Here is a 25,747-nt window from a genome sequence, read left to right on the forward strand (position 1 = left end):
GAGAAGTCAACTTGCTAACTTCTCATCGATTTGGTTGACTAAAGCTTTTACATTGTCAAGGATTTGGTTGACCGAGACTTTGTCTTTTCAGCCAACAATGTATTCAATCGACCAAGCTTGTTATTACCAGAATGGTTTGGTCGACCGAGACTACTCAGAGGTACAATTTTAGCCCTCAATTTGAGCCTAAAACTCCAACGTCAGTCGATCTTCGTTTGGTTCCCTACGGCCAGTCTATGGTCATTTTGAGCTATCCATTCACATCATGCATGTCATGCATTATTACAAACCAAATTATTAAACATAATGCAATACAAATGAAAATAGAGATGCCTTCTTCTGTCTTGCTCTTCAAATTTCATGGAATACGCGAGGATGTATAATCTTGAGGTCTTTTTGGCTTTCATTTTCCCTTTACCTCATGTGCATGTTAAGATATAAACCTGCTCACACATTAAATGTACACATAAGATATAGACGCTTTGTCAGCATCAAAATAGGGATCAGATTCAAAAAATCAACAAGTTTCCTTTTCATCAATCACCATCACCATCATCATTATTTTAACCGAAACTTAGGGTTCTGAGGGCAACTCCTTTTAAACCAATACTCTGGGTTTCTCAAACGCATGTTGAAGTGCTCAAACAGTGATTCTATTATCGGATGACCAAAAAAGGGTTTTTCTTTTCTTATTTTCTTTTTATTTTTTTGTTTGACGGCAACACTTACATAATTACAGTAACCATTTTGTGAACGGCTGCCAATAGGGGTTCTGAGAGGCTGATCATCATTAAGATTATTAGCTTATCACCTTCTCTACGCATAAGTGTACTCCCAAACTCTAAATTTGGTTTTTCGCAGACCTTTCACAAAGATTTTCTTTATTTTCCCTATATTTTTCAAAAAAAAAAAAAAAGGTTGTGACTTTGTTTTTAAATGCTTTTTACACATTTTCATAAAAAAAAAAAAAAGTGCATTTCTTTCTCATTTGGGGACTATCAATCCCTTTTCATCAGTACCCCCAGACAGAATTCCGCATTGACTAAGATCATGCTAAATATATTTTCCACCCTCATTTAAAATGCTAAAAATTTGCCTAGAGACACACTTTATGATGAGTTGTGTATCGATGGGGAATAAATTGATTAAGACGATTGTTCCCAAGCAACAGGTCCTGATTGGGAGTTATATGACATGGTCATAATCAAGATCAAAGATAAAAATCTTCTCAAGTTTCCACAAGCACCGCCAATTGTTGTTGCCAAAAATTAGTCAAAGAATGCGGATCGATCTTGACATTGACCACCTACGGGATATATCTTAGGGGATCACTCGGATGCCTAAGTTAGGAAATGTGGAAGGAATGGATTATCGCAATAGTAGAGTGGATAAGAATGAGATGTCTTACCTCTTCAGAAGTGCCCCTTTTATAGCTATAGGAGGCATGCTCCTTTTAAATTTGGTATTTATTAACCAATTATTTTGATGGTAGGGGGATTTCATTTAAATTTACGGATAATTATTGAAAAGTAATTACCATGCCTTCATTTCTGCTTCTTATTAATATACTCTATCAATCTTATTTTTGTGCTATAACAGCAGTGATACATTATCAATGTCCAGCTTCTTTAATTTTCAATTCTAATATAAATAAAAATTAATATATAAGGTCTCAAAATATGACCCTAATAAAAAAAATCCTAAATAAAAGAAATGAAAATACAGAAAAAATTAGGATAGTTCGCTTTTGTTCGCATGTTACATCATTTTTGTTTTGGAGGGAGTCCCACAAATGAATAACCACCAGATCTCTCTCTCTCTCTCTCTCTCTATGACTCAAGCACAGAAACCGACATACATGAGAGACAATTTCAAAATACCTTAACGCTGTGGTTGGGAGTATGAATTTTGAACTTTCGATTTGAATTTGGGTGAATTTGAATAATTTTCAATACAACTTTGTCTTATATTTTATTCAAATTCAATGCAAATCCAAATTCAAAGTCTCTCCAAACATAGTGCAAATAATTATACTAAGAATTTCAAAGAAACAATGAAAATGTCCCAAAGAGTGTAGGAAAACAAAAGCAAGTCTCGTCTCAAACCTTACAAATTTCAATAGTTGGGAACATGCCAACAAAGTAAGCATTTTTTCCTAAAAGAAAGAAAAAAATAAAAGCCCCATAAAGCATAACAAGATTTTAAATGACCTTGTTTTTCATTTCTGTTCCACATTTTTCAGGCTATAAAATTCAGTGCTTCGTTCAGCATCTAATTATCGCTACAAACTCCTCCAAAATATGTGGAAGTTAAACAATAAGCTCCTTAACAAATTTTAGACAATCAAAAACAAACATGTATAAAATTATTGCTACTAATTCAAACACACACACACACATATAAAGAAACTACCAAGTTCATTTAGCATTAGGTTGGACTTAGTTCATTTAGAATTAGGTAGCCATAACTTTGGTGACATACATGCTTTCAGTGGAATTCTAGACTTTCAGTTTTAAGAATCTGGGAAATACCATGTATGGTTTACTCCAGATTCAACTAAGGATAAGGCAAACAGAATCATGTGCAACCCAATCAGAATTAGCAAAGCCTATAAATTACAGCTTTTGATGAAAATATAAACTTGTAGGGCAAGAAAAGGTGCACTAGAGGTGCACCTTTTGACAGAAAATGCGGCTGACGTCAGCATTGAAAATTCTTTTGAGTAGCTAATGCTTCATTCAGATGGAGAGAAGCCGAAAGAAGAGAAAAACCTCATGGGAGAGGAAACAACACGAGAGAAACTAGTTTCTGTCTATCCTGTTTGGTTTATCAAAATTGTAACTGGAGAAAAACAATATTTCTCCTGCTTGAATAAAATAACAGCAGAGAACAAAAGAAAAATGGTTTACGATCATTTACATCAATTCCCTTACAAGAAAAAAATCAAGAAAAACTGACTGTGAGACCATAACAATTCTAAACCAAAATTCAGCACCACAACAAACAGTGCGACCCTAATAATTCTCAACCAAATTCAAAACAAAGATGACAATCTCTTTACTTACATAATATTGATCAAGGAAAGTTGAAAGCTACGTTGGCACATTATTATAGACGTGTCACACCACTAACTATTTAATAGTCAGACAAACATAAACTACAGAAAAAGTGAATTGTCAAAAGGAGCCACAAATGTCAAAAGAAAGGTTAGAACAGAGAGTAGGGGAGCTGAAAGGGAAAATTTGAGAGAGATTAAGGAAGAAGAGAAAAGAGGGTGAGACACAGGATACCCACAGATGGAGGGGGACAAGATTAAGGCCATCCAGCATTGGCAAGCCATAGAAGCGCAGCATCCTAAATGAAGGCGTGTGTTCACATCATCATTGCATAAGCTTTAGGAACTAAAAGGACATCCAGGGCACATGCCAAAACACTCAACCAGGATGCCACCATGTACTGCACATTCACACTTGGGACCACAGTATACCAGGCACAAGGCCCCCGCCTTCGCCAGATGACTCACATTAAATTCAGATCATGGTAATCAACACCAACCTCAAACTACACTGACCCTACACCCCACGGCCCAAAATCTTCTTCGATCTATGGGATGGGATGGGATGGGATGGGATGGGGGGGAGGGAGGGGTGGGAATTGATGAGGGAAAAATGGGAAACACATGTGTGAATGCACACTTATAGCCCACGAGGAAGAAGAGTTTCAGTGGTTCGGTTAAGCTGCCATATTTCAATGACCCTGAGAAGGTGCCCTACATCCCATATCACGAGAGGAAGGTCAACAACAAAATTTAACATACCCTAGCTACCATAATGGGCATGGGGCATGCCAACAACTCTGTATTAGACACCAACTAGGCCATGATTGGGGGTGGATCCTGGATCATTCATTTGGGTGGTTAATAGGCATCCGGTACAAAAATGGAAGGGGGGGACATGAACAAGGTAAGTACACTCTGAAACCCTAATATGGATCTCTTGTGCCTCTTCCTGATCATCCCAACTTAGCATCAGTATTCCTAGAGCCCTGCTCTGGTGACTCGATGTGTTCCCGTATGCAGGAATTCTTTATTCATGGAGGTTTTTACCCACTAAACAAAAATTGTAGCCCAGACCTTTGGCTATTGGTGCACATAACTAAATTTTGCACCAACAACTTGCTTATTGAGAGGATCACACAGAAAATTTACAACTGGACCCACCATCATCACCTTTATATGCTGGTAGGCTACAAATATTGAATTAGTTCTGGAAAGCTTCAGAGGTATTGGTTCTCATCCTTGTTTCTCTCCTACTCTTGTCATTTAAGACATTGAAAGGAACCTTAATCCATCCTTTGTAAAGGAAATAACTGGAATATTATGGGATGTAAGGTTAGCAAGAATGATGTTAGAAAACCTTTAAACGAAGGTGGTCTAGGTCTTAAGTTGATTGCTGAATGGAATAAAACCACTGGTTTCAAGCTCTTGGGGCAGATATCCTCGCCCTCTTAACTCTTTTGCCTTAAATGATTCATGCCTATAAGCTTAAAGATAAATTTATCTATTAAACCTCCTTCAAACAATTCTTGGACTCAGATCAGAATGCTTGAAGTAAGAGATTCTGCTTGACTGCTTTAAGCACATTATTAGAAATGGGAAAAAGATTTGTTTATTCAATGATAATGGGCTCTCCCTCGGTGCTTTAGTTACCATATCTGGTCAAAATATTTGTGCTGATTTAGGCCTTCCTCTTTCTACAGAAGTCTCAGAAATTATAAATAAAAGGATGGGAATAATAATCTCTGCCACAGTTGCTGATAGTAAAAATTTGACAGCTGGAGTTCTTGATCCTAATTCTGAAGAAACTATCTCCTGGGCCTCTAATCAATCAGGAGTTAATTCTCTTTCATCAACGTGGACGCCTTAAAGTTACCTCACCTAAACTAAATTGGCTCTCCTCCATTTAATTCAAGCTAAATAACTCAAGGCACTCATTCATGTGCTAACTTGCTATGTGTTAGGGAGTGACAATGTAATGGGGAAAAGGGGGAGAGAGATACTGTTATAATTATATTCTTCAGGGATTTAGAATGAATATATGATTATCTGTGTTAACGTTTGTATGGTTATTCTCTTGGATTTGAATAATACAAGTAGTCCTTTTCATTATGGTGTTTTATTACCTTGGATTGTGATATACCTGATTGTTGTAGCCTTATTCTATGTATGTGAATATATTGCTCGTGTGATATCATGTTGTTCCTTGTTTCTCTTGAGTATTGAGACTCACCTGGTGCTCATGCTTGCAGGCTTGAACGTGTGAGATTTGGCTGACTCGTCGAGGGAGAGCTCTCAACATGTGTCGCACGACCCTTACTTGAGTCCCACTTTGGGGGTTCGTGACAATTGGTATCAGAGCACAGTGTGTGCGAACACCATGAGTAGTAACATGAGAAACAAGTCGGGAAAAGTTGAGCGCATTGAGGCGCTTGAGACAAAACTTGTAACCTTGGAGACAACGTGCTGCAAACTCCAAGGGTTGGTGGCAACATTGATAAAGGAGAAAGACGTGCCAACAGAGTTTGAGGACGCTGAAGAAAACCCTAGAGAAAATCTTTATAGGGTATCAAAATTTGTAGTGAGACTTGAGGAACTTGAAAAATTTATTCCACGTGTAAAATCCCTGGAGAAAAGGCCAATAGAGCTTGAGGCCTTCCAGAGGAGTATCGAGCAATTGGAAGCCTTTGAGAGTAGGCTGGAACATATTGAGGGCATATTGTCATCTCTTTCATCCCAACAGGGAGAGCCAATAGAGCTTGAGGCCTCCTTACAGGAGCTAATAGATAATTTTGATTTCCTTGCAGAAGATGTTAAGGAATCCATTACTGCTTTGAAGGAAGATTTGAAAGAGATGGGCAAGTGTTGTGGACTAGGTTCAGAGGGATTTACAAGAGATGACGGTGAAAGTGAATGCAGTGGCACAGATAGCCCAAAGGCCGATTGCAGATCCAAGTGAGGGTTTTCGATTGAAGGTACTGGAACAACCTAAAAGTTTTGGCGGTACGCGAGATGCAAAGGAACTGGATAATTTCTTCTTTGATATGGAGCACTACTTCATGTGCTCACGAGTGGATCTAGAAGCGGACCGAGTAAATATGGCAACCGTATACCTGGTTGGGGATGCCAAAATGTAGTGGAGAACTAAATGGAACGATATTTAGCACAATAAGTGTGTCATTAACACTTGAGAGGGGTAGAAACAGGCGTTGAAGACCCAATTCTACCCAGAAAATGTAGAGTACAGAGCATGGTGCAAAGTAATGAAATTACAACAGACCGGATCAATAAGGAGTTATGTACGAGAATATCAGGCCTTGATGTTGGATATCATAGACATGACCGAGTTAGATAGACTATTTCATTTTCTCCGGGGTTTGAAGACATGGCCGAAGAATGAATTGCGCCGGCAAGGTGCTAGCGATCTCTCTTCCACCCTTGCTGCCGCTAAATAGTTGGATGATTTTTCAGACGGTTCTGGGAAGCAACCACGTCCGCCAATAATGATTCCAGACCCAATAAAGTGTATAAGCCCACAAATGGGGGAAGGGACAGGGAGATAAATGGTTTTTGGAAAGATAAAAGAGCGCCCATGAATAGGGAGTGGAGGGGCGGACGACCAGGTGATGGGGAGCGTCGGTTGCCGGTCTCATGTTTCCTTTGCATGGGACAGCATCGAGTGGCAGAGTGCCCTGAACGAAAAGTTTTGAATGCTCTAAAGGCCCTTCGAGGGGAAATCAAAATCCCAACAGAAACCCCAAAAGAACAACAGAATATGGTGGGAGCATTGAGATTTTTAGGGGCATTAGAGCACCAAGTAACTACCAACAAGTCTCAGGAGAAGGGCTTAATGTACGTTGATCTACTTTTGAATGGAAAGAAAATCAAGGCCATGATTGATACAGGGGCCACCCATAATTTCATTGCTGATTCAGAAGCCCAACGGTTAGAGTTACAAGTAGATAAGGATGTGGGGAAGTTGAAAGCAGTGAATTCTCAAGCGTTAACCACAGTAGGAGTGGCACCTAAAGTAGTTTGCCAAATGGGGTCGTGGTCTGGAACAATTGATTTCACCGTGGCACCCCTCGATGACTTTGATGTGGTATTGGGGATGGATTTTCTTAAAGTGACACGCTCAATGCTGATCCCAGTTGCAGATTGTCTTGTGATAATGGGAGATGCACCTTGTGCGGTTCCCGCAGCCTACAACAATTTCGATGAGAGGAAGTTGCTTTCAGCCCTCCAATTCAAGAAGGGAGTAAGTAGGGGAGAACCCTCTTTCGAGGTTCTAACAGTAGTTTCAGAAAATGAAGAGGCAGACAAATATCCAATTGAAATTAAGGAAGTTTTAGAAGAGTTCAAGGAGGTAATCCCAGAACAACTACCCAGGGTTTTACCACCTCGACGACAAATTGACCACGAAATTGAGCTTTTGCCGGGGGTAAAACAGCTAGCACGTGCCCCTTATCGAATGGCGCCGCCTGAGTTAGCTAAACTTAGAAAGCAACTAAATGATCTAATTGCAGCAGGATTCATCCGTCCATCAAAAGCACCTTCTGGGGCCCCAATATTATTCTAGAAGAAACAAGATGGAAGTTTGCATTTGTGTGTAGATTATCGAGCTCTTAATAAGGTGACAGTTCGTAACAAGTATCTCATTCCACTGATTGCTGATATTTTTGACCAGTTAAGTATAACTAAATATTTCACTAAACTGGACTTGAGATCGGGATATCATCAAGTGCGTATTGTAGAGGGAGATGAACCTAAGACCACTTGTGTCACCCGGTATGGAGCATTTGAATTCCTGGTCATCCCTTTTGGGCTAACAAATGCACCTGCTACCTTTTGTTCTTTAATGAATCAGGTTTTTCAAGACTACCAATTTGTGGTCATTTACCTTGATGACATAATGGTTTTCAGTGCATCCTTAGCAGAACATAAAGATCACCTTCGGAAGGTTTTTCAAAAACTCCAAGAAAATTAGTTATATGTAAAAGGGGAGAAGTGTGCTTTCGCTCAAAAGCATATTTTATTCTTGGGGAATATCATTGAAGAGGGACAGATACGAATGGATTCAGCTAAAGTACAAACCATCAATGAATGGCGAGCACCTACATCCGTTAGAGAACTGCGATCCTTCCTGAGGTTAGCCAACTACTATCGAAAGTTTATAGAGGGGTACTCTAGAAGAGTTGTATCGTTAACAAATTTACTGAAGAAGGGGGTGGTACCATGGGGGTGGTACCATAGGGGTGTTCAGAAGAGTGTCAATCAGCATTTGTTGAATTAAAGGAAAAGTTTGTAGGAGATCCTGTGCTAATCCTTCCTGATGTGACAAAGTCATTTGAAGTACAAGCAGACGCCTCAGACTTTGCATTAGGGGGAGTTCTTTTGCAGGAAGGGCATCCAGTTGCTTTTGAAAGTAGAAAATTAACGGGTGTCGAACAGAACTATACAGTACAGGAAAAGGAGCTTCTCGTTGTGGTACACTGTCTCTGGGTGTGGAGGCACTATCTCTTGGGGTCCAAATTTGTGGTAAAAATCAATAATGTGGCAATTACTCACTTTTTATCACAACCAGGACTAACTTCAAAATAAACTCGTTGGTAGGAGAAGCTAGCTGAATTTAATTTCGATTTTGAATACAAAGCAGGGAAGACAAATGAAGTGGTGGATGCTCTAAGCAGAAAAACCGAATTGGCAGCATTGAAACTCATAAGTCATTTATCAACTAGTGGGGTGACATTACCTTTGAAAAATCTTATCAGGGAACATTTAAATACAGACCAGCAGGCGCAAACACTGAGCAGACTAATAGAAGAAGGGAAGACACGTCAATTCTAGGTAGAGGATGGGCTGATAATGACTAAAGCCAGGAGAGTCTACGTGCCTAAAGCTAGAAGTTTGAGGAAAACCTTACTAAAAGAGTGTCATGATACATTGTGGGCTGGTCATCCCGGATGACGAAGAACTCATGCATTGAATACACAGGGGTACTATTGGCCAAATATGCAAGACGATGTGATGAGTTATACCAAAACTTGCTTAATTTGTCAACAAAACAAGGTAGAAAGAAAGAAGACCTCAGGTTTGTTGGAGCCATTGCTAGTTCCTGCAAGGCCATGGGAGAGTCTCTCTTTGGACTTCATTTCTTCATTGCCAAAAGTAGAGGAGTATGATACGATTCTGGTTGTGATTGATCAGTTTTCAAAGTATGCAACTTTCGTACTAGTCTCGAAGCCATGTTCAGCAAAGAAGACAGCTCAACTTTTCTTCAAACATGTGGTGAAATATTGGGATGTTCCAGAAAGTCTAATCAGTGATAGGGATGTCAGATTCACTGGGAGATTTTGGGGTGAACTCTTTCGTTTGATGGGTTCAAACCTTAATCTGTCCACTAACTACCACCCGCAGACAGATGGTCAAACCAAACGTTTTAATGGGATGCTAGAAGAATACTTGCGACATTTTGTCAACTCAAATCAGACGAATTGGGTTACTTTACTGGACACAACAAAAATCTGTTTTAACTCTATGAAATCTTCTGCGACTAATAAAAGCCTTTTTAAGATTGTGACAGGTTAACAACCGACTCTCCCGCACACTCTGGACGGTCCATACAAAGGAAATTGCCCGAAAGCATACCAATTCACAAAGAATTGGTTGCAAAACATCGAAGTCACTCAAGCTCAGTTAGAAAAAGCATCAAAGCACATGAAGAAATGGGCTGGCAAAGGGAGACGACCACAACAATTTGAAACTGGAGATCTGGTTCTTGTAAAAGTGTCGCGAGAGACATTTCGATTTCTTCGCGGCAAGGATAAAAGGCTTTTACACCGTTACGAAGGTCCAATCAGAGTGATCGAGAAGGTGGGACATGCATCTTATCGGCTTGAACAACCAGAGTGGATGAAAAGCCACAGGCGACCAGTCCATCTTGTGTTTCATGTAAGCAATTTAAAATCATTCCACACAGATGAAGCAGATCCACACTGACAAAAGATAAGGAGATCAACAATTTCTAGAAGGCATCCTGTAAACAAAGATGTTCAAGAGATCATTGCAAATAGAGTAGTCAATGCAGAAGGTCGTCAACAACAACAATATCTGGTTCAATAAATGGGGCTGGGGGAAGAAGAGAAGAGTTGGGAAAAGGAAGAAAACCTTCAGCATGCCATACAAAAGATTGAAGATTTCAAAAATTCGAAGATAACGAAATCAACTTCAACATTAGCAGAGTGAGGAGGCCTTCTACAACACATCGACGAGGACATCGATAAAATGAGTGGGGGAGGATGTTAGGGAGTGACAATGTAATGGGGAAAAGGGGGAGAGAGATACTGCTATAATTGTATTCTTCAAGAATTTAGAATGAATATATGATTATCTGTGTTAACGTTCGTATGGTTATTCTCTTGGATTTGAATAATACAAGTAGTCCTTTTCATTATGGTGTTTTGTTGCCTTAGATTGTGATATATCTGATTATCGTAGCCTTATTTTGTGTATGTGAGTATATTGCTCGTGTGATATCATGTTGTTCCTTGTTTCTCTTGAGTATTGAGACTCACCTGGTGCTCGTGCTTGCAGGCTTGAACGTGTGAGATTTGGCTGACTCGTCGGGGGAGAGCTCTCATCGAGTACCGCACAACCTTTACTTGAGTCCCACTTTGGGGGTCCGTGACACTATGCTTAATAGGCGATTGTGGAAAGAATGGCATCCAGACCTGCATTTTTCTATAGATAGCATGATGAAAGCATAGACCATCTTTTTTTTAATTAAAGATTTACAAAAGATGTCCATTGCAAGATTCTAAAGCATATAAACTATCATAGATATTTCTCAAGCTGGGAGGAGGTAGTTTAGTAGCTTCCCACTTTTGGTAATCGATTCTTTGCTGCAAAAATTAAAATTTCTTGGGTCCACAATTTATCATCTTTGGAAGACTTGAAACTCTATCTTAATCAAGGATTGAATCTTAAGTTCAGAGACAACTATTCAGAGCATTTTGCCTGATGTTCAAGACAGGAGCCTTGGACTCAAAAACTAGTTGTTCTCATACTATATGTTGTTTTTCTCAGCTTAGTATTGTTCTAAGCCTCAAAGCGCTTGTCTTTTTTGCCATCTGCTAATTTACTCTTCGAACCTACTTTCCAGAAAATAATAAATAAATAAAAACAACAGTTCATGTGAATATAATGCGTAAAAATAGCAAAACACGAAATCACATCAACATCAATACCATTTTGCTGTGTGAAAAGGTACAAATAATGAACCAGTCAACATAATATTTACCAAAATAATGTATGTCTAACAACAGTCAGGATTGAATCTATTGATACAAGAGCAGAATCACACTTACTAAGAAGATCATGATCTCAAAATTCCTCTATCCCTCATATTATTGATGATATTGGATGCATCAGTTAGTCTATTTGCTCTTTCATATATGCCAGCAAGAACAAGATGCAACTCTTTCTTGTTAATGTTGAGATCAGCATCAAGCCTCTCAAACAGTGACTCTACCTTCTCAAAGTTCTTTCTTGCACCATGTAGACTTAGCATCTGAAAGTGAACTTCATCAGAAAATACACATCCCTCTTCCTGCATCTCCCTATACACAAAATCTGCTTTTTCGGTTTCCCGCAACTTTCCATATGCATTTAAGACAAGAACGAGCACATTGGAATCTGGAAAATAACCTGCTCCTCTCATCTTCTCAAACACCTCAATGACATTTGCATGTTTTCTATTCCTAGAAAAAAGATCAATCATGCACCCATACACAGATACATCCTTCACCTCTCCTGCATCAAAAGCTTGACGGAAGACCCAAGTGGCCTCTTCTATCCGGCCAGCTCTAGCAAGAATTGTTATGGCAGTTTCCCTGGGGATATTATGTGGCCGCTTGAGCTCATGGAGCAAGCGCTTGGCATGTCCAACCAGACCTGCCCTCTCATAAGCCACAATCATTGTCTGATAAAGAACTTGATCAATCTCAACGCCAGAGCTCCTCAGCTTCTGGAACAGCATCGCTGCTTGATCTAATTTCCCCGCATTACACCATATAGATATTACCATTGAATATGTAATGGAATTTGGTTTAATTCCTCTATTCTGCATATCTTTCACTAGATTTGCAGCCTTCTCATGCTCAAGAGTTTTCCCATAAATCCTAATCATGGTGTTGTAAGTAACAACATTCTGCTCAATGCCCTTCCTCTGCATCAAACGAAAAAGATGGATGGCTTCCCCGAAAAGCTCAGCCTCCCCATAAACCCTTAGAAGGGTATTGTAACTTATCACATTGGGCTCAATTTCCATTTTCCTCATGCTCCAAAACAATCTGTCTGCCTCCTTGGCCATATCGAGCTGGCCATACACGTGAAGCATAATATTGCAGGTTGTCAGATCAAGCGGGCACTTGACCTCATTCATCTCGGCAAACACAGACAACGCGTCAACAAATTTTTGGTTCTCAACGTACATACTTAGAAGTGTTGAATAACTTACTGTATCAGGTGGAATACCTGCAGACCTCATCTCGTGAAGGAGAAGCCGAGCCTCCTGGAAATGCCTAGCTTTCCCAAACACATTAATCATTGAATTATAAGCCACAAGATCTGGTGAAATACCCAACTGCTTCAATCTCGAAAATATTGATATTGCTTTTGTGTAATCACATAATTTGCGTGAAAGCTCAATCAAGTTACTGTACAGAACAAGGTCACCGGACACATGGTCCTGCTCCATTTTCTGAAGCCAAGAGATGGCAGAGTCAAACATACCTTCTTTGCCAAAATGGGTAATTAGCATCGAGTAGGTGAACCTATCAGGCGAGAGACCTCTCTGCCGCATTTCGTCGAACAGGCCTCGTGCAAGTTGCCACTGCTTCGCACGCAACACATTGCGGATAACAACATTGTAGGCAAACACAGTAGGAGCATACAGAGCCTCCTCATTGATCCAATCAAGAAGAGCAAGCGAACGCTGCCAATCGGGCTCCCGCGAAAGAACGGAAACCATGAAACGAATGGAGAGTCTCCTGCCTTTGTAGGGGCCCATTACAGAGAACAGCTCTTGCTCGTTCGCTGTCTGGCTTATGGCCGCCAAGAGGCCGTCCATGTCCACATCATGATCCAAATGCACAATTTGCCGTCTTCTGTGATATTGCTGGGCATGTTGGTGAGAAATTGGGGACGACGTCGTTGTCTTGTCGGGACTTCTTCTCCAGACATCTCTGGTTGAAGGAACATAGACCCTGAGGACTATGGAAATGCATCTGCGTTTTCTGGGCTTGTTGCAGGGTATGCAGATGTTGCATGAGTTGGGATTGAAATAGATTATTGCGGAAGATACCGAAGGAGTTGTGGAATAATGAAGTTGCATTAACGTCGAGGACATTGAGAATGTGTACATTTTTACAGATTTCCAGAGAGCGCATGAATCCAGGACAGAGCACTGACAGGTTGAAGCTAAGGGCCCAGTGGGGGTGGCGGCTGCTCATTTTTCCGCACCCCCGGCCGTTCCATTTTCCAACATCCCAAACGAGAGGAGGAAAATTTTTTCAGTTGTAAATGCATTCCGCCGATTTATATATTTCAAATGGATGATGAATGAAGAAAAAATATGTACTTACTGTGATGGGTATGGGTTGTATCATTGTCAATGTCTTAAAAGGTCCTCAAACATCTATCAAAAGAAGGATCTCTAGTGCCCTAGTATGGCACGGTGGAAAGGCATCAATAAGAAGGAAGGAATATCAGGGGTTCAATTTTAGGTAGATATACTCACGGAACTAACGGTACCTATGGATGGTAAAAGTTTACTCTATGAACCAGCAGAGATCGTGGATTGTGAGAGTTCGCTCTGTGAGTCAACGGGACCGTGGATGGTGAGAGTTCTCTGTGAGCTAGCGATGACCGTGGATGATGAGAGTTCTCTATGAGCCAACGGAGATCGTGGATGGTAATGGAGATATGTCCCAAGGGTCGGGTTGGTCGAATGTCTAACTGAAGCACGGAAGTCATATCCGCATCCGGGTTTTACCCTGATCAACGAGACCTGGGGGCGGAGGACGTTGATCCGTAGGTTTGGTGTCACACTAGGGGGTCCGAAAGGTTCGTTAGTGGTTGCAGTTCCTATGTAATAAAAAAAATACATGGTCCAAGCCAGGTAAAGCAAAGCATCGTTTTCGATAATGCGAACTTTCCTGACTCGTATTATTCCATCGTGGTTCTAGTATGAATAACTCTGCGTGGCCCAGACGACAAGCGCAAGGCATGCCAAAAGATGTTATCCAAGGCTCATGGGAAGAAAGACCCCTTAGTCCCCCGTCCAACTCCACTGCCCTACCGATCTCTAGTTGTCAAGAATATTGTTTATTTTTTATGTTAAATCTTTAAAAAATATTTTAAAAGTTAATTACTTTTTTACTTATAATATTTATACAATATAAATGAGCAATAATAAACAGTTTTAATATTATTTGCTTGCAAAAATAATTTTAATTTTTTAAATAGTTACAAAAATATCTCTTTTTTTTAATTTTTAAAATTAATATAAAAATTGGAAATAAAATTTATTTTTTAAAAATTTCTAATTATTTTACATATGGGAGTATAAATTTTGGATTTTGAACTTTTTTTTGTATGGATTATATACAAATTTTTTTTCTAAATCTACACAAATTCAAATTCAAATCCCAAAATCCATGATTCCAAATATTTTCTTATATAACATTTATAAAATTAAAAAACAACTTTCTTTTTTGTGATTATTTTGAAACTTAAGAATCAAAATTTTAAATATTATTTTGCACATTGAAACAAATTCTTTATCATCTCAAATTTTCAAAATTTTAAAAATAAGATAATTTTTTTTATAATTTTTTGCAAAACTAAAAGTTGAAAAAGAAAATATTTTTCACAACTAAACGAGCCTTAAATTTTTTACAAGTTAAAAGCATAATTTACCTTATAGTGAAATCTTAAGTTGATTTCGAAAATTTTAATTAGTGCAATTAAGATCTTATATTTATTAATTTTATGCAACTATTTCAATTCTATTAAGTCTAACAATGTTACCAATGTTGCTCACTTCTATAAATATTGACATCATATTTCATGTGATGTCACTATTACTTATTAGGAGACTAAACTTCTTAAAAATTCAAAAAATACATTAGCAGGAAAGTAATTATGATTCTTATTACAGCTTCATAAAATAATTCTAAAAACATATACCTTTTTTCTCAGAACCAATTATATATGTGACTAATCTTTACGGCAAAGAAACTTTTCTAACATTTCGATCCTTCAATTCATAAACATCATCAAATTGTGTTAGATGGCATCTCTAATTAAATAAAATTGATAATGTATAAGTCATTAATTAAACTAAATTAAAGTTTAAAGACTAAAATATATTTCATTGATAGTAAAAGGACTAATTTATCATTTCAATACTCTTTACTTCTTGTACTTGTATCATAAACTTAAAATAACTAATTTATCCCGATCTTAAATTTGGATTTGCGTGAATATGGATTGTCAATAGTCATTTTAACCGAATGATTAAAACTAAGATTTGCAAGTCCTAATTGTCACTCTCAATTCCTAATTCCCACTCTCTGGTCGTTACTATTCATTTCAAACTTTTCTGCTTCCCTTTTTTTTTTTTCCATTTTTAACTAGACCGAGTGATCTAAGACAGCCGAAATGATGAGGGGCCAGACAGTATTTTTGAACTCATGTACAAAATCGAAACAAAATCTATGTCATTTGTAGCTTCTTCCCCCCACCCGCCCCCCCCTCCCCTCTTTTTTTTTTAACTATTTTTTACTACATCATACAAGTACGGTGTAGTCCCAAGAGGGGGATGAATTGAGTATTTAAAATTTTATTATATAATGTTTGATTTATTTTAAACCTTTTTAACAATCTCAATCACCACACAAAAACTAATCAACAAACGGCTATACCACTAAGCAATCCTAGGTATATATGAATCTAAATTTTACCTTTAGCAGATTTAAATATTAAACCTGAATTTAGACAATAAACAAGTATTTATTTAAAACAAGATTCAACAATATAATTCAAGCAAGTAGGCTTCTTATCCTTGAACAATCAATCCACAAAAATAACTTTACCTCAGCTAATCAAGTTTAATTTTGAGTTTCAGCAATCGTTTGATTTTCAACTCGAAACTTAAGTCATACAAAGCAATCACAAACCAATATAAGTATTCAAAGTGATCCCAATCCAATTTCAGCATTCAATCAATTTTTTCAATAAATTTAAAACATATATAGCAATTAATAAGTGCAAAAATTAAATAGAGTTAGGGAAAGAAGATGAACACAAGGATTTTTACAAGGTTCGGCTTCCCGCCTACATCCTTGCCCTAAGCAACTCGCTGTGAGGATTTTTCTCACTCTCTCCATTCAATAGGTGGAGTAGCCTCTCTCCGTTGGAAGGTGGAGACCCCTCTCTAGCAAGAACACCCTCTCGCTAGGCAACAACTCTATCCCCGAGTCGTCAGTTTGCAAAACAGCAATACAATTGTGCATACAATCAAATTACTCTCACAGTAGAACAGGTTTTGTACAAAGATAAACATACTATGTACTCTCAACAGAAATTTGCAATGAAGCTCATAAAGAAATTAAAGGTTTTCTGATTTGTGGTATGAGAATTTCAGAAGATTGAATCAAAAATCAATTTAGGGCTCAAAGAATAAGCACGTCAACTTTTTCAGAGTATGAATCAATGTATAATGAATGTATTCAAAAGTATCCGTTGCCCTAATGCGCATATAATAAACCTTATATAACTTAGGAAAGAATCTTACCATTTTCCCCAAGTTTGGAAACCATATCTCTCAATTAAGAAAGAAATTAGTGCAGTTCGTAAGTTTAAAACACAAACTTCAGTCGTCTAAACCATTTAAAATATGTGCTCCAAAACTGGCAGTAGCACTTCAATCGCCTGACCCTACTCAAGTGACCTGATTTTCATTCAGTCGCCTATACCAACACTGTTCTGGTTTCTTTAACCCTGGTAGTAGCACTTCAGTTGATTGAGAAGTTTTCCTCAAGCGTCTGAACACTATGTAACTCAGTGTTTTCCTATATTTTGATTCCAAAACTTATTTTTATTTACTTTGAAAAGAATTTTGGACTTGTAAAAATATTTTCCATATTTTTAAACAGGCCTCTAAGTCCAATATTTATTTCTAAGAGCTTCATTAACAAATTTGGAGTTTAAGAATACTTACATGAGACTCTAAGAAATTTTAAATACAAGTAAATCCTAAGTCTTCATGTAGTATTGCCTTAACTCTGTCCAAACTTGATCAATACTTCAGTGAGCTTGTATTCTTCATGACTTGTGAATTTATGTTGAGCTTTAGTCAATCTTCACCAGGTTTAACCATTGTACTTGTGGGAAATATAATACCTAAAATATATCTTGAAAGCACAATTAGAATCCTTAGTCTGTTATCATCGAAACGAGATTAAGCCTTGTTAGGCCAACAATCTCTCCCTTTTTATGATAACAAATAAGGAGCAAAATGAGGTAGCCTCAATAAGACTCCCCCTCACAATAAGCATGAAACACAAGATATAATTAATATAGGCATAATTTTTCAAGCTTAACCATGATATGGTGTTTCTCCTTTTCAAAAAAGATTATACTCAAAAAGTCATTTATAAAATATATTTTCCAAGAATAATATGAATAACCAACTCAGCTTGTAAGTATAACATCAAACTAGCTTTTAAATATAATATCAGAATAACATGAATTTGTATGCCAAAATTTCAACATAACTATTTTAGAAGTTCAACATATAACATGTATTTAAAATTATAGCCTACTCAGAATTTCAACATAAACATAGCTTAAACATGTATTCAGCATAACATGTATTCAGAATTAACATGTATTCAGAATTTCAACATATATTCAGAATTTCAACATAGCTTATCTCCCCCTCAATAAGCCATTTCCTTAAATTTAGTAGTAATCAACATTTACTTTACATTTTGCTCAATCTTCTCCCCCTTTCACTACAAAAAAATTAGTTTTTAGTGACGAAAGCATTAGTGAAGGTTTCAATTTTGTCACTAAAAGTGTCTTATTAGTGACGGTTTTTAAAAACTGTCACTACTAATACAGGTATTAGTGACTGTTTTCAAAACTGTCACTAATAAGGCACTTTTAGTGACAAAATTGAAACCTTCACTAATGCTTTCGTCACTAAACTATTGTGGGAAGCCACTTTTTGCGCTAAAATTTCTCGAAAAAATATTAGTGACGGTTTCTAAACTATTAGTGACGGATTTAGGGTGTCACTAATAGTGAATTATTAGTTACGGTTTCTCAACTGTCACTAATAGTAAATTATTAGTCATGGTTTACAAAACCATCACTACTACTAGTTTATTATTAGTGACAACAACAATAACAACAAAACCAAGCCTTAGTCCCACTAAGTGGGATCGGCTATATGAATCCTTCTCCGCCAATTTATGCGATCATGGACCATTTCTTTTGATAGATTCAAAGACATTAAATCCTTACTCACTATCTCCTCCCATGTTATTTTAGGTCTACCCCTACCCCTTCTACTGCCCCCCACAGTAACTAAGTCACTCTTCCTCACAGGTGCACTATAAGGCCTACGTTGCAAGTGTCCATACCATCTAAGTCGTCCTTCCCTTATCTTATCTTCTATAGGAGCTACACCTAACTTACCACGAATATGTTCATTCTTTAATTTATCTTTTAATGTTATACCACTCATCCATCTAAGCATCCTCATCTCGGCAACTTTTACTTTTTGGATATTATGTTTCTTCATCGCCCAACATTCTGATCCATATAGCATAGCTGGTCTTATAGATGTCCTATAAAACTTCCCTTTCAATTTTAAGGATATTCTACGATCACATAGAACACTTGAAGAACTTCTCCATTTTACCCAACCTGCTTTAACTCTATGCATTACATCATCTTCAATTTCTCCTTCAACTTGCATAATAGATCCAAGGTATCGAAATCTACAAGTACTATTTATTTCTTCATCATCAAGTTTAACTTTGTCTCCAATATTCCTCCTATCATTACTAAAATTACATTTCATATATTTTGTTTTATTTCTACTTATCTTAAAGCCTCTAGATTCCAAAGCTTCTCTCCATAATTCTAACTCAGCCTCTATTTCATCCCTAGTTTCGTCAATTAATTTAATATCATCTGCAAACAACATATACCATGGAACCTCCTTTTGAATACTCTTAGTCAATTGGTCCATCACTAAAGCAAAAAGATAAGGACTCAAAGCAGATCCTTGATGTACACCTATGGTAATTGGAAATTCTCTAGTTTCTCCATCTATAGTCTTTACACTAGTCATTACTCCATCGAACATATCCTTAATGACATCGGTATACCTACAACATACACCCTTTTTTTCTAAAACCCACCATAAAACTTCCCTAGTTATCCTATCATATGCTTTCTCAAGGTCAATAAATATCATATGCAAGTCCCTCTTCTTTTCCCTAAACTTTTCCATTAATCTTCTTAAAAGATAAATAGCTTCTGTGGTAGATCTCCCAGGCATAAAACCAAATTGATTTTCTGAGAACTTCGTTTCTAACCTTAATCTTTGTTCAACTACTCTTTCCCATAGTTTCATCTTATGACTCATAAGTTCAATTCCACGATAGTTATTACAATTTTGAATATCTCCTTTATTTTTGTATATAGGTATTAAAGTGCTTTTCCTCCATTCTTTTCTTAGTTTTTACAATTGTATTAAATAAATTAGTTAACCATATAATTCCGTTATCACCTAAACATTTCCAAACTTCAGTTGGGATGTTATCTGGTCCCGTAGCTTTCCTATTTTTCAACTTTTTTAGTGCAAACTTAACTTCGTTAACTCTAATTTTTCAAATAAATCTTATATTTTTAGTCTTTTCCTCATTTGACAATTCTAAATTTAAGCCTTCTATTTGGTTTTCATTAAACAACTTACTAAAGTAACTTCGCCATCTTTCTTTAATATCTTCTTCCTTAACCAAGACAATATCATCCTCACTTTTTATACATTTTACATTTCCTAAGTCCTTGTTCTTCCTTTCTCTAGCTTTAGCAAGTTTAAATATATCTCTTTCCCCTTCTTTTGTACTTAATCTATCATACAAACTATTAAATGATCTATATTTAGCTTCACTAACGGCCCTTTTTGCATCTTTTCTTGCCTCCTTATATTTTTCAAAATTATCGTTGTTTCTACATTTTTGCCACGTTTTATATCAAATTCTTTTTGTCTTTATGATTTTTTGTACATCTTTATCCCACCACCAACTTTCTTTGCTATTTGAGAATCTTCCCCTTGATTCGCCTAAAATCTATTTTGCTATCTTTTTAATAGAGTTAGCTAATTTATTCCAAAGAGTATTTGAATCTATCCCATCCTCTAAGGTCCAATCCCCATCTTTGATCATTTTATCTTTAAATTTTATTATATTTTCTCCTTTTAGGTTCCACCATCTAGTTCTCCTACACTGGTTTATTTTATCCTTTTTCTTCCATTTTTTAATGCATATATCTAACACTAAGACTCTATGTTGTGTGGTTAGACTTTCACTTGGAATAACTTTACAATCCTTGCATGATACACGATCTACCCTCCTAGTTAAAAAAAAAATCTATTTGACTTCTATTTTGTCTACTTTTAAAGGTTATTAAGTGTTCTTCTCTCTTCTTAAAGCAAGTATTCATTATACTAAAATCATATGACATAGCAAAGTCTAAGATCATCTCCCCAGACTCATTTTTGTCTCCATATCCATATCCTCTATGTATCCTTTCATAATTTTTATTATCTCTTCCAATGTGTCCATTCAGATCTCCTCCTATAAATATTTTCTCAGTCCCTGGTATGCCTTGTATAATACTATCCATATCTTCCCAAAATTGTCTCTTAAGATTTTCTGCTAAGCCAACTTGAGGAGCATAAGCACTAATGATATTTATTATCTCTTGTCCTAATACCATTTTGATTTTTATAATTCTATCCCTTACTCTAATTACATCCACAACGCTATCTTTTAAGTTTTTGTCTATAATAATGCCTACTCCATTCTTATGTTTTTCTTTTCCAGTGTACCAAAGTTTAAAACCTGATTTATCGATTTCTCTAACTTTCTCCCCCACCCACTTAGTTTCTTGAAGGCAAATTATATTAATTTTTCTTCTAATCATTGTATCCACAATTTCCATGCTTTTACCCGTAAGTGTCCCTATATTCCAAGTTGCTAATCTAATCCTAGTTTCCTGAACTAACGTCTTTACCTACCCACGTCCAGAATGATGCAGGAACCCTCGTATAGTCTTGTATTAGTGATGGGTCATAAAATTGTCACTAAAAAATTATCCTTGACCGGGGTAAAAGTCATGTGTATTAGTTGTAGTATTAGTGACGGTTTCGTAAACCGTCACTACGAAACTATCACTAATAGTCATATATTAGTCACGGTTCATGTAACCGTCACTAATAATGTAGTGTTGACTGGGGAAAGTCAATAATATTAGTGACGATTTAGCACAACCATGACTAATAGTCTATTATTAGTGACGGGTTCTCTCAACCGTCACTAATAGTTTTTGAATTAAAAAAAAAGGAAAAATTCAGGAAAAATAGAAAATTACTTCAAAAAGTTATGAAAATTTGTGGGGAGGTAGAGGGTACATTTTGGAGGTTGTAGGTAGTCTATTTTTTTGCTTTTCACTCCGAGAAGGCTTGAAAAATGTTAGGGAATGCTGCGACGCACGGCGCGTGGGTTGGTTCTATTGACTTTAGTGTAAACTTGAGAAAGGGGTGAATTGGATATTTAAAATTTTTCTGCCTTGGTCAACTATCGGCAATAGTATTTCACAAACCTATAGTCAATCTAGAGCATATATAAAATAAATCAATACATGCAACTGAAATTAATTTACAACAGATAAATTAAACAAGCAAGCACGATACAGTAGAGCAGATAAAGTAAAGATGACATCAAATGTGTTATCGAGGTTCGGAAAATGTACCTACGTCCTCACCTCTAGCTCACAAGACCGAGGATTCCACTAAAGCTCACTTGCGGGTGGAGCGACACCGAATACAACACCCTTTATTTACTGGGCAAGGGAAATCCCACGTCAGATTAATAAGGCCAACCCCAACCTTTACAGTCAATCCTTACGGGTTAGATCAACACCCCCTTAGACCACGCCTGGAATCCAACAGATGAACAATATAAATTTTGTGTACAATATCAATGCTTCTCCAATAAGCAAGTATGTACCAGTATAATCAATGCACTTCACTATGATAGGAATTATAAGCTCAATGAAGTCTAGTATAACAACTCTCAAGATAATGTCATTGTAGCAAGTAATGTGTGAGAGTGTGTAATGAGAGATTCTTTGAAACAATATATATATATCACAAATATGGTTTCAAAAATTTTAAGAACACAATCAAATATCTCAAAAATATTTTATCAAGTATTAAGTAAAAGAGATATTTGAATTTCTAGCTTGCCAAAAATGTTTTGCTAAAAGCACAAGACAAGCTCTTGAATCTTGCAAGAACAATGCAAGACTCACAAGCCCTAGAGAGTTTTCCCAAAGAAACTTATGGATAAAATCACAAGGGAAGACTCAAGCTTACTCTCAATAAAAATCAATCTCAATCAAAGAATATAAGAGTGTAAGCTTATAGTAATAGTATGGATGATCTCAAGATACTCTCACCAAAGGAATTTTGCAAGAGGAATATGTAAGAGTGGAGTTTTTAAGCTTGTATGGGAAAAATGACTTAAGGAATTTTAGAGAATTTTTTTGTTAATCAAAGTCTTAATCTCTTCCTAATTTTTTCAAATGAAAGGGTATATATAGCTTTTGACAAAAATATAACTGTTGGGAACTCATTTGGTATTTTTGAAAATGTTTAATTAAGTTTTAACCCCAATAACCGTGGTTATTTTTTGGCAACCCAAGAGTTTCGATTGTCTGGTCCTTAGGGCCGGTCACCTAGATAGACACAGAGCTATTTTTGGGTTCGGGTGACTATTGGGAGAACCGGTTAACTGAAGCCAAGGCGATTTCTTAATCGTTCGTGCTTTTGGTCGCCTGGCGAGTGGTTCGGTTTGCCGAACCTCACAATTCAGTCGCCCGGGGCTGATTTTGAACTACTAGTTCAGGCGGCTGGGGCCAACTTTGAACTACAAGTTCAGGCAGCCGGGGCTGGTAAAAAGTGTGAGCATTCAAGGTTCGGTCAACCGTGGAATTTTATTTCAAATTTGGATCGGTCGCCCGAACCAAGTCAAAGTATTGACTTTTTACCAATTCGATCGACTGAGGCATTTTTAACGCCCTATGTATGGTCGACCAAAGCCCTTTCAAAGTTCACTTTAGGTCCCGATTCTTATTAGAATTCACCTCTATTAATAATAGTATAACTTTTTAGTTATAGGGGATTTTCCATGAAGTGTTTATGGGGACCTAAAGTTAATCTATGGTCATTAAGCTTATTAAACCTATCAAGCATGTGATGCATTAATTATTACGAACCATATTATAGACCCAAATGAATTAAACAACAAATACAAATGAAAATATTTGGTCTTCATTTCCTTTACTTCTCCAAAAGCCACCCTATGATGTGAGCATTGAGTTCTTTAAAACCTTGTCTGAATCTTTGCCATTTTGTGCTAAGAATGGTCCTACATACAAACTCAGGGCACAAGAAAGATACAAAGATATTTGTCATTATCAAAACGAGATATGACCTATAAGGTCAACATTCTCCCCCTTTTTTATGATGACAAATACTTTAAGAAAAAATGTGTATAGCCATGAAAGGCTCTGCCTGAGAATATGCATAAAGGAATTTATAATAAAGCTCAAGCATATGAGGAAAGGATAACACAATAATTAATCATGCAATCAAATTGTTTACCCAATTTTGCCTACTTCTCTCCCTTTTGGCATCAACAAAAGGGCTAAGGTAGAAAAGATATAATCATTTGAAAATAACCTTAGATAGAAGCTTATATGCATACAGTGGATAATAGTCATTTAAATACGACATAGTTTTGGGAAGATTTTTAGAAATTTCAGCAGCATATCGTCTGAAAGTGGAGCATTTCCCAAAAAAAATTTATATATCAAACACTTGATTGATTTCAACAAATAGTTTACAATATTCCAAATTAATCAACTTAAGCAGTCTAGTAGGGATCAAAGTAGTTTATGTAATAAGTACATTACTTCCAACATCCAAAAGACAGTATAGTCATGCAGTGCAAAATGGATAACAAAAGTGTTGACTTTTTTTGTCTGATTCCTGTTTTGATGCTGACAAAGCACCAGTTTCTTATGTGTATTTTTAAGTGTTTGAATAGGTTTACTATTCAACACACACATAAGGCAAAAGGGAAATGCAAGCCAGAAGACTTAAAGCTTACTTCAACTGGCATATTCCATGGAGTGAAAAGCAAAAGAAGAAGACATTTTTTTTTAGTTGTATTGCATTTAATTTTTATATTTTGGTCTGTTAATAAATGCATACATTCTGCATGATATGATTTAATGCTTAGATAAGCTTTAGACTGACCTTAGGTCCCTAAGCACTTCATGTAAAATCCCCTATAACTTAAAAGTATACCATTATTAATAGAGGTGAATTCTAATAAAAATTCAGGACCTAAATTGAGTTTTGAAAGGGCTTCGGCCAACCGAACATAGAGCGTTAAAAATGCCTCGATCGGCCGAACTGGTACAAAGTAAATACTTTGACTTGGCTCGGGCCACCAACCCATATTTGAACTAAATGTCCAAGGTCGACCGAACCTTAGAGCTATCTCTTTTTACCAGCCTCGGCAGCACAAACCTCTCTTTCAAAATGATCTCGGGCGATCAAATAGCAAGAATCGGCAACCCAAACCATGAACCGAGCGCCCAAACCTACGAAAGTTGGGAAATCGCCTTGGCTTCAGCCAACTAGGCTCACCCACAGTCACCCGAACCCAATACAGGCTTTGTGTCTATTCGGGCGACCAGCCCTAAGGTTCTTCGAAGTGTTCTCAACATCAAAGATCACACATCTTTGTTTTTGAAAATAATATTATTAAGACCAAAAACCTTAGGTTCTCCGATTCATCTTTGAAAAATATTTTTGGGAGAGTATTTTATTAGGGTTCAAAATCTTTTATTTTTATCATATATATCTTTCGTCAAAGATTGGAATATTTGTTTTACACCCTTTCTCTACTAAGCATAACTCATATCATATTAGAGTGTATGTATTTGAGTTTTAATGTGTACATCTCTACTTGTATTTTAAAAACATATTTTATGTACAAAAATGGTTTTTATTGTATTGGTTCAGCTCGTTAATTGAACTGGGGGGTCTCAGCCCCTTAAGTGAGAACAATTTGGTTCAGCCCAAAAATTGAATTGGGTGTCTCCGTCCCAGAAAGGAGACTAGTTGAGCTCATCCTAGTAATTGAGTTGGGTTTTCCTCGCCCCATAAGGAGAGGATGTAAACGGCTTCTTCTCCACCCATTTTAGTGAGTAGGGTTAGTGTAATCCTTGGGGGGTATGCCCAAGGTGGGGACA

At 37.0% G+C, this 25,747-nt stretch overlaps 1 protein-coding gene across 1 annotated transcript; it reads right to left on the reverse strand.

The window, feature by feature from the left end:
* Positions 1-403: 403 nt before the first annotated feature.
* On the reverse strand, positions 404-13,685 carry LOC131143478 (pentatricopeptide repeat-containing protein At5g39980, chloroplastic). The gene is made up of 2 exons (XM_058091808.1): positions 11,422-13,685; positions 404-443 (listed from the first exon to the last, which is right to left on the reverse strand). The coding sequence occupies exon 1, from the start codon at positions 13,476-13,478 to the stop codon at positions 11,430-11,432; it is 2,049 nt and encodes a 682-aa protein (XP_057947791.1). The 5' UTR covers positions 13,479-13,685; the 3' UTR covers positions 404-443; positions 11,422-11,429.
* Positions 13,686-25,747: the final 12,062 nt, after the last annotated feature.

This window comes from Malania oleifera, chromosome 11, assembly GCF_029873635.1.
Source record: "Malania oleifera isolate guangnan ecotype guangnan chromosome 11, ASM2987363v1, whole genome shotgun sequence".
NCBI lineage: Eukaryota > Viridiplantae > Streptophyta > Magnoliopsida > Santalales > Ximeniaceae > Malania > Malania oleifera.